The sequence below is a fragment of the Gopherus flavomarginatus genome, chromosome 2, assembly GCF_025201925.1.
Source record: "Gopherus flavomarginatus isolate rGopFla2 chromosome 2, rGopFla2.mat.asm, whole genome shotgun sequence".
Classification (NCBI taxonomy): Eukaryota; Metazoa; Chordata; order Testudines; family Testudinidae; genus Gopherus; species Gopherus flavomarginatus.
The window spans coordinates 54,635,142-54,649,742 of record NC_066618.1 but is presented as its reverse complement, the minus strand read 5'-3'; the positions used below and the strand labels follow the sequence as shown (position 1 = coordinate 54,649,742).

At 40.8% G+C, this 14,601-nt stretch overlaps 1 protein-coding gene across 1 annotated transcript in view; it reads left to right on the top strand.

The window, feature by feature from the left end:
* THSD7A (thrombospondin type 1 domain containing 7A) overlaps positions 1-14,601 on the top strand; it is a 562,828-nt gene that overhangs the window by 438,420 nt on the left and 109,807 nt on the right. Inside the window, exon 13 of the mRNA XM_050938787.1 lies at positions 2,853-2,956. Coding sequence (XP_050794744.1) covers positions 2,853-2,956 — 104 coding nt within the window. The remainder of the gene's footprint in view (positions 1-2,852; positions 2,957-14,601) is intronic.

Here is a 14,601-nt window from a genome sequence, read left to right as displayed (position 1 = left end):
GTAATGATCCTGATGAACATCCTTTCCTTTGGTAACCACAGAATGGAAAACAGATGGAGATTATTAATGTATTGCCTTGATCCTATGTCAGAGAATTATCACTTCTGATCCATTAGGAGATTACAACATATCTAATTGAATGGTATATGAGGATATGATTATAGTGCTTGAAGCTACCAAAACGCAGCACTCCAAATATAATTTTAAAATGTTCCTTTGCAGTGTCAGCTTAATCATTTTATCCCTTAAACTTGGCTGTTGCTCAGCTGTTTAACACCTTCAAAACCAGGTGATTTCCCTGGAGTTTCATCTGAGCCACTGGTGTATGCAGGATGCTGTGTGCTGGAGAACACTGGGTTTCTAGCAGTGGTAGGCAGGGCAGCTTAACTTTCTTGGAAGGGACTAGTGTTAAACACCCTTCCCTCTACTCCCTCTAGCACCCTTCTTCTCTGGCCTGAGCACATAGTATGACACACACACACAGACAGCTCACCACTCCTTCCTCAGTTCAGAGGGCAGCACAAGGAAGGCAGGTTACACTGAAAGCTGGGGCTCAAGGAAGAGAGGGTCTCACATGAAACCACACCTTGATGGATCACTGTAGTACCACAGCTGATGGCCACGGCACGTGGGTGATATGAATTATGTATGCATTTTATTTTATTTTTTCACTTGTCTCAATTCAGTTGAGATTACAGCAGGATGAGAACAGCCATCCTGCATAAGTTTTGCTGTATTCACGGCCCTGTGTATTCTGGGGCAATCTACACCTAACTTCTACAGTATTACGGTGGACATTTTGTAGCAGCTTCAGAATTTTTTTAAAATAGATGTTTATAACTGAATTAAATATACAATGAGTAATATGAATAATCCAATCCATACAGTATTTATTTATTTCATCTTCTAGAAATTCCTCATCCCTGTTGTTTATTTTGATTAAATTATATTTTCCCCACCGTTAACAACCTGGTCCCAGGTCCCACTATAAAGTCACTAATCTGTTGGAAGTGATTCCAATTTCTGGGTCCCATGTGTTTCCAAGCCAACAGGATCTGGCAGGAGTCTAATCCACTGTTTCCAGATCTGGGTCTATACACTCCCTGGCTCAAATCTCTCGTGTGGGCATCCTTCTTTGGGATGTGGGATGTTACTGCCCAGCCATTCTAGACCTGGAAATCAGTGTCTGAGACCTTCTGAGACGCATCCCAAGTCACTTACATGCCCTCAGCGCTCCACCTAGTCTGAGGGCACTCTGAACTTTTAGTTTAACCCCTTCTGGAATAATATGGTGGGAAAGCAAGGAACATGGACTTAGCAAAGGAATTTCTTAACCCCAGAACCTTTATTCTTAAAGCACTCAAGTGTCATAGATCTTTTAAAACAAAACAAAAATCCTCTGATACTCCCTCCACTGGTCGGACTTCACACTTTTGCTGATGTTTCAGGCTAGCCAGAGTCCCTCCTGCTCTCCCTCTACTGCACAATGTCCTCCCTCACCTGCACACACAGATCAGAACCCCTCTTTTAAGTAGAGTGTCTCCTCTTTGTCATGCTCTTAACTTGGGACACTCCAGCCTTCTCCCCACAAGTCATGCCTCATCCATTTATAAAGAAAACTATTGTTCCATGGGAATGAGTCAGTTGTTGAAAGTCATTCAAAGTTGGTGGTTCCATATTGCTGTCTTGATGGCTTCTCAATGAGAATCCTTCAGTGAGGTGTCAAGCACTTGTCCCAGGGCAGTTGTCTGTAATGCAGTGCAACAGGTTGCCTTTGGCACGGTCAGGCTTGTGCAATCACAGTGTCCAACATTTCCACACACACAACAAGACAGGGTTCATAATTTGACTCAGACGTAACTCACTCCATCACAGCCACATTTTCAATTTTCAATATGCAGTAGGCTTTTGTTGACTAATTTTAAAATGCCCTCAACACATAAACACAGTGAAGGGGCCCTTTCATTAAATGGACAATTGTACACAAATCCAGTCACTTGTTTGTTATGAAAAATATAAAATATGCTCGGAGTCATAGTAATCAAAATCAGATTATAAAGAAAGTGTTTAAACATATTAGTACTGCAAAATTTGAGGTGAAATGTCAAAGTAGTATACAAGACACAGATACACAAATCCTGGCAACAGTATCATTACAGCTGTTATATTCATTATTTATTCGTTGAAAACTAGTAGAGTGCTTGGTATTTTAAAATACATGAAGGAGGACAATGGCCCTGTTCCATCATCTTACTGAAAATTCAATAAGATTGAGCACCACCCAGATCAGTCTCTACCTAGGGCCTTAAAGTGGTCTGCCAGGATATTCAGTTTTTGTGCATCATTGGAAACCCTATCTCGCTATCAAAGCTTTTGGCAACACTGTATTGCTGGCAATGTAGTGACATTCCTTAGTAAACATGGTCAGGAGTTGATTGGTCTTCCATCCTAATAATATGTATGTTTCAAGAAAACTGAACCAGTGGTGATGGAGACGGTTTCTGGGTTCAGCTTTGATTATCCTAATTTCTTATCTTGTCCTGCCACTTAATATAGAGCAGCTGATGAAGATGAGAATCAAAACTGCCAATTTGGTGCTCTTTAGCACCTGCAACTCCTGCTAAGTTAATAGGAGCTATAGGCAGAGCACGGCAAAAAAAATGATGATAAAAAAGAGAACTCAACATGATTCATGCCATTGTTAATTTTTGTTGTGGATAATCTGTGTTCGGCTAATAATAAGTAATCATTTGTTATTGTTTCTGGAGTAATCGAGCATATTTTCTTCACTTACATTTTGACAGATATCATTTAGATGTATTGTTTCTAATTTATCCTTTTGCTTGTTGCAGGTGGAAGACCCACAAATGGCGCAGATGCCAACTGGTACCATGGTATGTTCGCCAGGACAGCCCAGGTGCCCATGAGACATGTGGGCCTGGACTACAAGCAAGAGGTGAGAGACTTTATTTCTGTCCTTTATTTCCTAAGAGTCAATGGCTAAATTGGTGGGGAGGGAGAAGTAGTTGTACCTCTCCCACATTAAAGGTTATCATTGCAACCATAAAGACTAGAGACTTAATGTTTTATTAAAACAAATGAAAGCCATCAGAGGAAATTACTAGTTTACCAGCCTGGCAGGAGTTATATATTTGTTCATAAAATATCTGTTTAAAGTATATATTTAAATATTGTTGCAGTGTGTGACTAAGGTTAATGCTGCTCCTTGTTGAACTATTCTCACCTTTTTTCTTTTGCCAAGAAAGATAAGAATCTAAAATTTATTCTCATTATCTGGGCCAAGTTTTCAAACATGGGTGTAGTAACTACACTCTGAAAAGCCTATGTTTTTAGACTTATAAATAGTTGGATGCTTACATACTTACCTTCTCTACAGTGAAAATGCTGAGTTGCTTATACATATATAGTGTTTTGCATGTATGCACACATTTTTGGGGCATGCCCATTATGCATAGATCTGAGAATCTGGCTTCTATACATTTTCCATATGATAGCAAATAATTTTAGTAGCCAAAAGCCTGGTTTCAGTGTCACCTGTTTTACTGATAATTTTTTGTGATAAAATATTCATCTAAATGTGACTGCATTGCACAGATTAAGTGATATTTTTGAGGAGTATTAAATGAAATCAGTATGAAAATTGTAGTTGCAATTCCCACTTACTGTATTGTGATAATGGAATTGTTCTGAATGACCAATGAACTCTCAACTTCAGGATATTTTTCTCCCAGACTCATAGACTTTAAGGGCAGAAGGAACCATCATGATCATCTAGTCTGACTTCCTGCACATTGCAGGATATTTTTCTGTTGCTTTTTAATTGAAACTCTGATCCATTGTAACAGTATTGACTCAGTAGAATGCAGAAGAGCTTCCTGAGCAAGGGATGTTGCTGGCAGCATAAGTGAGGTGTTCTGGTTATTAGCTTACATGCACTGTCAAAGCAGGTTATGATATTCTTTTAGGTTTTCTGTAGAGTAAATCTTTACCTAGTAGCTTCCACAGATGATTCTAAAGATCTTACAAAAATGAATTTAAGATATACCATGAAATGAATCTTGAATGTATTGCCTGCTAGTACAAAAATCTTCTGACTGTGTGTAATTCTCATGATGTACCACTAGCCCAATCTATTTCTGGACCCTGCAGCTTCTTGAGGAAACAATCAGATTATGCAGCTAGAAAATAAGATTTCTCTCTTTGATGGCAGCAATTCAGGACAGTACAAAATGTTGCCTCCTCATTTGTATTGTCATGGTAGAAACAGCATCTAAATCTGCAGGATAGTTACAACTTTTGTCTCATCATCAGTACTGTAGCCTGAAGCACACCCTAAATTATCGTAGCGCACAGATTTTCTATATTGAATGCACCATGAAAGTTTTGCTGAGCTCTCCTTATATAGTGCCCTGTAACTCTATTTACATACTGTATATACACAAACAGTAATACTTAGTTTTGGAAATGCTGTGGACACATTTTTCAAACTTGGCATAACTGTGTTTCCCTGAAACACCACACTGAGCTAGCAGGTTTTGAATTGTCTGAGGAAAGTCAGGTGGGTTCTCCAGACTCGGCCCTCGTCCAGACTAACCCGCGGCATCGGCGGGTTAAAATCGATTGCTCGGGGATCGATATATCGCGTCTAGTCTGGACGCGGTGTATCGATCCCCGAGCGCGCTTACATCGATTCCGGAACTCCATCAATCCGAACGGAGTTCCGGAATCGACGCGGAGAGCCGCGGACATCGATGCCGCCCCGTCCAGACTGGTGAGTACCTCGATTTTAGAAATTCGACTTCAGCTACGTTATTCTCGTAGCTGAAGTTGCGTATCTAAAATCGATTTTAATTCCTAGTCTGGACGTGGCCTCAGTTAAGTCAGAAGCTTGTTACCCTGGCCAGATATGAGTGGTTCTCTGGAGAGAGAGAGAGAAGACCTGGAGTGTGGGAGAACAACAGTGCTTAATTTGCAATGAAAGAAGTGCCAGACATCAAGCAATTTTTTTTTACATTTGTAACTGATGCAGCAAGCTTAGAAATGCCGGAGCTATGAATTGCCAAGCCTAGAGGTGCCAGGGCTCAGACCTGACAAGCCCTTGCGCAAATTAAGCACAGAGAACAGTCTTGAGTTAGGAATCCTAGGAGTAGCCAAGCCTGAGGAGAAGGCTTGAACTACAGTATATTAATGGAGCCGAACTCCAGGAAAGGGATGAAGTTTCATTCTACGTAGTGTGCAAACTTAGTTTTAGAGCAGACTGGGAAAGATAGTGGCTCACTTTTGAGGTGGAGGCTCAATTCCCTCTCTGGACTCTCAGATGGGAACCCTGGAACTGTCTGTGTGCTGATATGACTGCCCAAATATGGGAATTGAGTGTCCAGTTTAGGCAATGGAAATTATGGCTGCTCAGCACATCTGACCGTCAGGCCTGAGCCCAGTGTTTGGCTTCTCCCTTTTAGGTAAATGACAAAACTGTGCATAGGATGGGACCGTATGTATGCAAGTCTCATTTCTTTTAATCTCTGGTGCATATACAATGCTAACTCAGATACAAGTTGATCAATCTATTTTCTGCCTCTGATTCAAATGGGGCTCAGTTGTGGTAGTTCTGTGAGTGCTGCAGCTGACAATTGGAAAAAAAAGAATAGGAATATGATGGAATTTAGTTTTGCTGTTATTTACTTTTTTGTAGTCAGCATCATCAGCTCAGTCCGAGAACATTACAAGTGTTTTGTTTAGAAGATGGATTTATTGGAAACCTCTTTAGAAGCTTCACACAAGCAACTGTTAATCCTGTGATATGAAGCTATGTAAATTACACAGGAGGTTTTTTGTTGTTTTGGGGTTGGGTTTTTTTTGTTTGTTTCTGTTGTGCATTCACAGATCAGCTATCACTGCATGGATTAATAATCTGCAAAATATTAATGCAGAACAGAGTAAAAATAACTTTTACTTACCTGCTCTGTGAAATTAGCAGATGTACTATATTCTAACAGGAATGGGAAAGACTAATTTGAGGCTTTTCTGCCTGGCAATGAACTATTTGGCAAATTTGAGCAAAATCACACCAGCTCTTCTAGAGGCATTAAAGAGTGAAATAAATAGACGTTTTCCATTCTTTGAACACCTCTACAGACAAAATGACTAGGAACTGGAAGTTGAACATTGATACAGAAATAGCCCAATTTGTGTAGAAGTATCTTTGTGCATTCTGGAGAAAATTAGTTCAAATTTAACTGAGTTTTGTACTTCTGAAAATTGCATACTGAGTATGCACAGTGCACAGTTTTCACGAGTTTCTTATAGGGTGATAGTCACTTCTTTCCAGAAGGTTAACATATACGCCACTTAAGCTTTAATTTTAGTCTTGAAAATAGGGCTTAAGAGGAACTTAAGTGGTTCTGGTCCTCTGCACAGGAGTAAAGTTCATGCCAAGTATGCAGCTAAGGCAGGGATTGGCAACCTTTTGGCATGCGGCTTGCCAGGTTAAGCACCCAGGCAGGCCAGGCCAGTTTTTTATCTGCCACGTCTGCAGGTTATGCTGATCACTGCTTCCATTGGCCAAGGTTCGTAGCTCCAGGCCAGTGGGGGCTACGGGAAGTCGCGCAGGCTGAGAGATGTGCTGGCTGCCGCTTCCCGCCACCCCCATTGACCTGGAGTGGTGAACCGCTGCCAGTGGGAGCCACAATTGGCCGAACCTGTGGATGCAGCAGGTAAATAAACCAACCCGGCCTGCCAGGGTACTTACCCTGGTGAGCCACATGCCAAAGGTTGCTGACCCCTGAGCTAAGGATACTGCACTATACACAAACATCTGGCTAATTTGGCTTTGTACTGAAAACTATTGTCCAGATTTGAATGGACTGAAGCAAGAGCTCTACTGGAGATTTTGGCTCTGTCCCTATCGACTCAGTAAGTTGTGACGGTCAAGGAGAGCTGCTGCACAAGTTGCTTGGTGTGCAGGCAAGGAGCCCCAGGTTCCACAAGTTGTAGAAAGATATTACGTTATCTTAGAATTACTGTAGTATGTGATCATTTAGTTAGACTGTTTTGTAATCACATTTATGAAGAGGCAGGGTTACTGTTTTGCAAGGAATCTTAACTTTAAGCACTTAAATCAGGAAAAGCTGCACCTTCAAATTTAAGATCCTCTTAGTGTAATATTTGTTTATATGAATTTACAGAACAATTACTGATTTCATCATAGATATTTTGGATAGTGTATTTAAAGATGCCCAAATGTTTGTTGGTTTTCACTTTGTGTGTGTGTGTGTGTGTGTGTGTGTGTGTGTGTGTGTGTGTGTGTATAGATATCCTCTTGGTGGAAAAAAATTCTCATCTGTGAGTAAATGAGACTTTAAGATGGATATTTGTTCTTAGTATTAAATAGCTTCTAACACATTGGCATGAGTGTTAAATTTCACCATCCTTTGGTTGCTTGGTGATAATTTTCCTATTATAGTGATATGCACTGATCATCATACAGAAGAAGTCTCAGCACTTCAGTTTCCTGTTTACAAGAACTGTTTTTCCAATTTACAAGAACTGTCCTCAATTTGAAAGTTTTTCATTTGCACTGTTAGGAGATGTTGTTTCCCAATATTATTAGAACTATCCAGCTCTGGCCTTCATTGCCTACACGCAGTCAGCATCACATACAATTTAGCACCAATGGTGTTAAAGCCAAAGGAACACATGTCACAGAATGGACAGATCCCATGTATACAGGTTGATTAGCAGTTTCTTTCACACAAAATGTTCTGTACTATTTATACTGTGAACACACATTAGTCAGAAAAAGTAATTAAATCTGGAAGGAAAAATGAGGAGAGAGAGCGTTAAAAACAAATGGTGAGGAGGATGGTCCTGACAGTCCATGGGTACAGTTAGAATGACCTTCCCTAATATTGTAACCCTAATATTCATTTTTCAGCTATTTTATTACATTGGGTTTAGTTGACAGTAAAGGTACCAGGGTGAATCATCATTCTCCTAACATAATTCATCCTTCAAGACAGTTCTGCTTCTAGCTGTACTGTATAATGACGCTTTTATTACAAATCATGTCAGTGTAAATGAGCATGTCACAATTTTTGACCTTGAGTTTGGTGTGGAGGAAAGACAAGAAATGACTTTTTTATTTTGTTAACAAAATTGCGTTTCTTTCAACATGTATTTTTAAGAGAAAAAAATAATGAACTTCAGTGGTGATGTAAAGTGATGGACTGATATTCCTAAGTAAAACAAAACATAGTGCAGGCTTGTGTTCTCTTGATACAGATGTTCCAAAGCATTTCATGCCTGACCTGCAAAATAATTGATACTTTGGTCACGGGTCTGTCTTGAACAAATATGGGTAATCGTGCCAGACAGTGTTATCCTGTGATGTATGTAAGCTTCCAGTAGGGACTGACCATCATCATCATTTCACTTGTGGTAAAATTCCCTTCTAATCGTCTAGCAGTGAAAAACAGTGTAAATTCCCGATAGCCTCTTGCTTTCCATCAGCACATAACTGAAAACTTTTGAATTATGCTTGTGCGTGCTGTAGCAGAAGGTAATACATGTGTTTCAAAAAGAAGGTTAAAGTCGCCATACTTCCTTTTGTTATCCTAAAGCCTTCTTCAGTCGTCATTAAAATATTATCTGGAAGGCATGGAGTGTTCCCAAATTGGGGAAAAGAGCAAACTGGAAATGTTTGATAAAACCAGACTGAAAATGTTTGATGAAAGTGATGCTGACTACAATGGTAAAATAAAAATCTTCAGAGCCCATCTGATGGCAAAATATGAATCCCACTTAAAATATTATGAGTATATCTGAGAATGCCTGGAAGAGGTTTCAGCATTAATTTGAACAGTATATGAAAGCCATAGATGCTATTAAACTTATTAACTAGGCCAAAAATCTCGCATATCAAAGGATGTATTTAGTTGAATGTCAGAATAAAACCTCTGGTAACAAATCTGTAATGGACCAGTTGCATCACAGTGGACAAGAAGACATGCTCTCAGGCAAGAGGTGTCCTTGTGACATATTCAAGACTCTTATAGGAGGATGCAGAGCCTGCTACACATGGCACCTAAAATGTTCCACAAGCATTTAAAAAAAAAACCCCAGAGAAATGTGACAGCAAATGTGGATTTTGTCAAAAAGTTATATTTTTTGGCAAGAAAAAGCTGATTTTTGAAAGGGGAAAAAAAGTTTAAACAGAAGCCTAGATAAATTGGGCACAGGCAGACAAAACGATCTGTGAAATGCTGTGTTTGAACTAGGTACTTGAAAGACAGCTATTAATCATTGTTAAAAGGTATTCTTATTCTCAAGGGAGCATCTCCTAGAGTAGCTGCTCAGCTCCTTTGTATGGCTCTTTAAAATAACAAACTAAAGGGATTAAATTGGACTAACGCTATTTGTAGTTCTGCCACCAGCTTGCTGGGTGACATTGGGCTAGTCACATCACCTCTCTGTGTCTGTTTCCCATCTGTAAAATGAGGATAGGGATGTAAAGTTATCTGAGATATACTGATGGGAATCTAGGTCTTTTGAGTATTACTTAGCCACAGTAGCATATCAGCTGCAAACTAAGGTGAGGATTCAGCTGTCTGGCCACAAACTCCTACCAACAAATATTTCTCTATCTGTTTTAAAAAATAACCTAGGAAATTAAATGGGAAGAAACCTTGTTAACACAGAGTTAAGGTTGCCCAGTAATAGCTTGTGCCTTTCTAGAACCTCAAGTTCAGCTATACTCAAACTTCTGAAAACCAGGACATACAGAGGTAAGGTAAATGCCCACCAACCTCAACTCTTCCCTCTTTGAGCAATGCCTGTCTGTCTGTCTCTCTCTCTTCACTGTAATGGACACGTGCCACTTGCACTATGCTCAGGGAGCCTACTCCCCTGACATAACACTGCACTTGTAAAATTTAACATCACTTCATACTCTTCTGTAACCACATCACACTTGCCCACAAGATACCATTACACTTTCCCCTCCCTATCATTAAATCCACAGACTGGTTTTGTATCCCACCACACTACTGACAATACCCATGTTAAGTAGACCTGAGTGACCTGGTAATGACCAAACCTACACAGTTCTGTAATGAAATGATGCAGACTAGAACCTCAAGGTATCTATGCACCTCCTTCCTTTGATAACACACGTGGGAGGACAGGGCTCATACCCAGATCTTCTCATATTACAATCACAGCTCTTCCATTTACTCCTCCACCATTCAGTACAGCTACTCCTAAGAAAGAGAATGCAGCTGGAGTGAATGTATATAATTCCCAGTGACTATTTCCAACTCCAGGGGGGCCGAGTTAAAATTGCACCTTTTTTTTACCTTAATTCTGTATTTCCTGCGTTTTGAGTTTTTTTCTGAATAAGAGATCACTGGGCAACCTTAATTCTGAATTAACAAAGTTTTGTTCCATTTAATAAATAAATGAATGAAAGTCCTTTGTAAAGCAAAGGGATCCCAAAGCCATTTCATTTATAAACTTTTTAAATGTATTGTTATGCTGGTTGGCCATTGCAGCTTAAATCATTCACTAAAAAATAAACAAAAAACATGGAAGGAAACAAAAATGGTATTTTGTTTTGACCTACCCGTAACAACAGACTTACTGAAATACACCAATCGTATTTAATTACAACAACAAAACATGTTCGCTCATGGCCCCTTGTGGCTTAATTCAAGTGGCACTATCAGACAAATCTTTAATTACATCAAACATCAAAGTCCTTTGTCTAGAAAATTTAGAGCGCAGTTTATTTCAAACTTCTCTTCTGGGAGATGATAATTGTTAAATAGGGAAACAATTTCTTAAGTGAATTGTATCCACTTTACATTTGATTTTTCTGTTAACTGTGCTCTTGTGTTTTATGTGTACACTTCACAATCACTTGTGTTTAATCCAGTAACAGAACAAGCACAATCCCTTCCTCTCGCTGCTAATGTGTATAATCAATTTGATGTGGTTGGGTAGGATTGATTATTAGCCAGGCACTGAATGCCTTTAGAGCAGTTGAAAACATTGCTTGTGATGAAGGTTGATCATAGATCTTAGCTGGCATTGATAGAGTATAATTAAAGAGCTATGGGCTTGGTCAGATGTGCTGAGCACCTGAAACTCCCATTGAATTGAACTAGAGCTGTGGATGCCCAGATTAGACCCTGTGTGGAAAAAAATGTGACTGACATTCTAACAACTTCTTAAATACTAAAAGCAATGCAAAAGTGTAGCTGGACGTGGATTATTACTTGGCCAAGGTACCGTATCAATAAATTACACAGTTGTCAACGCCCTGTATTGTCAGCAGCGGAAAAACTAACCACTGTTTAGCCACTCGTAAGCATTAAGTATAAATTTTGAAAGAGGTACCTAAATCAGTAGTGTAACACAGTGCATTTGAATCAAAAGCCAGTCATCTGCACCTAGTGGCATGGAATGGTGCGTTGTTATGGATGCTGGAGGAGTCAATGTCAGGAGCAGATTCGGTATCACAGCCTACATTGTATATTGTATTGTAATGGGGCTGAAATCTTTAGTTTTCAAGGATGAAGCTCTCTCCTGCTTTGGTTGCTTCAATACACAACTGACAGCTGATCCTTGAAAAAGCAGAGGTATTAGCTCCAGAGGGAGCTTCTCATCTCTATCTGCTGGATAAAAGTTAGATGCATAAACAACATAAGGTTCCAAAAGAGGGTGTGACAGGCTGGAGATGTCTGTAAGAAAAGTCATGTTTAATAGCCAAGAGAGAGTTGGTTTTAGAAAACTCCACCATACTGGTGAAACTGCCTTCCTCAATAAACAGTGTGTAGGGCCAGACAGAAACCACTTTACTAGATGGGCAGACTCGTCTTTGAAATACAGTCTCTGAGGCAGGGGCAGGTCTAGACATTTAGCCGCCCCAAGCACGGTGGCATGCCGCGGGGGGCACTCTGCCGGTTGCCGGTCCCGCGGCTCCAGTGGACCTCCCGCAGGCGTGTCTGCGGAGGGTCCGCTGGTCCCGCGGCTCCATCGAAGCCGCGGGACCAGCAGACCCTCTGCAGGCACGCCTGCAGGAGGTCCACCAGAGCCGCAGGACCAGAGGACCCTCCGCAGGCATGCCTCCGAAGGCTGGCTGCCTGCCACCCTCCCAGGGACCGGCAGAGCGCCCCCCATGGCTTGCCACCCCAAGCACGTGCTTGGCGTGCTGGGGCCTGGAGCTGCCCCTGCTCTGAGGTGGATAGTTAAGTCCTTGAAAAGGGGCTATTAAAGGTCATTGGGTGATGTCAACTGGTCATCTCTTAAGCCTCAGCTGGACAAAGTCTAAGGCCTGCTCTACACTGGGTGGGAGATTGATCTAAACTTCAGCTACGAGAATAGCATAGCTGAAGTCAGCGTATCTTAGATCGACTTAGAATCACTTACTTCACATCCTCGCGGCACGGGATCTATGGCTACCGCTCCCCCGTCAACTCTGCTTCCACCTCTTGCCCTGGTGGAGTTCCAGAGTCGACGGCAGAGCAATCGGGGATCAATTTATCACATCTATGCTAGACACAATAAATCGATCCCGCTAGATTGATCACAACCCGCCAATCTGGTGGGTAGTGTAGATGTACCCTAAGGGAATACCTGCGTGTCTCACAGGTGTAAAGAATCGACACACACACTGGGAGAAAAAGTTAAGCTGACCTAACACATCTTGCAGACAGTGCTAGGCCAGTGGAAGAATAAGTTATCACCTCTTGGGGAGGTGGATTACCTACAGTAACAGGAGAACCTCTCCCATCACTCTAATATGTCTTTACACTGAAGCACTACAGTGGTGCAGCTGCAGTGCTGCATCTGTGCCACTGTAGTGTTTCAAGGGTAGACATGGCCTTAGAGGGCAGGTCTATACTTAAAACACTGTCTATGCATATGGATACAGTTGTGATGCTGTAGTGCTTTATTGAAGATGCCCTCTGCTGACATTGGCATAGATAATCCACTTCCCTGAGAAGTAGTAGCTATATCAACAGGAGAAGCACTCCCACCAACATAGCACTGTCTACACTGAGGGGTTAGGTTGGTATAATTACATCACTCGGGGATGTGGGTTTTTCACACTGCTGAGCTAGGTAGTTATACCAATGTAAGCCTGTAGTACAGACCGATCCAGAGAAAGCAGCCAGTCCAAAACCATGTGGTGGGGGTATGTAACTGAAGAAGTCTGATTTGAAGAATAGGGATGACTTGAGTGCCCTTGATAATGGGAGCTATGTCTAGGAAGATGGCAGCAGAGGAGAGGGATCCCTGGATGCGGTGAGAGAGACATGCTCCCTCTATCTATTTATCTTTTAGGACAATATGGGAGCTTGAACTCTGACATTGGGTTGAGAGCCGTTAATCACTTATTGGAACCCCATAAGCATTTGTGTTTCCTTCTGTAACTGAAACTGTCTTGCATAGTTTAACGTTTGCAAAGTGTAAATGTAGATGTGGTAAGCAACCTGTTTTTTTGTTTTTACTCCATTTTCTTTCTGTTTTTAACAAACGTTGTTCTGATTAAGAAATCTGCTATTGTGTGCAGTGAAGGTTCTCCTAATCTTTCCTCAAGGAGCAAAGGCACCCTGTAAACTCAAAAGAGACATATAGGACAAGAAAGAGGTTCTGAATCCTAAACCTCTCCTAACTCTCACCTTGATCAATAAAGCAAGGACAGATATCTTAACTTCCTGCAAAGTGTGTTACAAAAGGTGGTGATGAGCAAATGCCTGGGGAGATACCAGAGGACTAAGGAAGAGATGACTGTTGGTGGGAGGGTTAGGTAAAAGATGGCTAAAGGAACAGTGTGTAATTGTAGGAAAATTCAGGAACTAGCCCTATAGCTCAGATTCATAATCTAAATCTGACAAGACACAAGACCTCATCAACCTCACACTGTTTCCTTCAAAGAGGAAAATGGTGTGTACGAGAGAGACAACTAAGTGCATCAAAAATGAGCAAACTAATGCCTGAAGAAGCAGAGGGTAATCCTTGGATAGCATAGAAGTCAGTAGATGACTAGTCAGCACAGCTCAGAGCAGTACTGAGTCTGTTTATGTCACGAGTGGTTGTTTCAATCCCCTCATTGAGCCAAGGATCAAGGGGAATTGTAAAGGTTGCTTATAGCAGCTTTTCATTATTATTCTCCTCTGTTCCCCCTGAAGCAGCACCATGCAGAAGCTCAGTGCAGCTCAAAATTCAGCCCAGTTCCTTTTTTTTCATTTAGGGCCTTCTAATAATATTTTAAGGTAGTACAGAATTATCAGTCAGAAACTTCAATTTTATTGTATGGTCTCAGGAAAAATAAAATAACACCACTCTAAATTTAAATTAAAAACAAAGTACTCATGATTTATAGAGACACGAATTTCTACTTGTATAGTCAAGAGCATTTTAAATACAGTCTATTGTTTCTTTTGTAAGCCATCTTACCAAAGCAGTCCTATGATTTCTTCTTGTTGTTGTTCTTGTTTTTTAAGTATCTAAAGATATATTAGGCAAGACCGAATGGTTTATTTTCCAAATGTTTATTCATTCCTTTTCTTTTCGAAG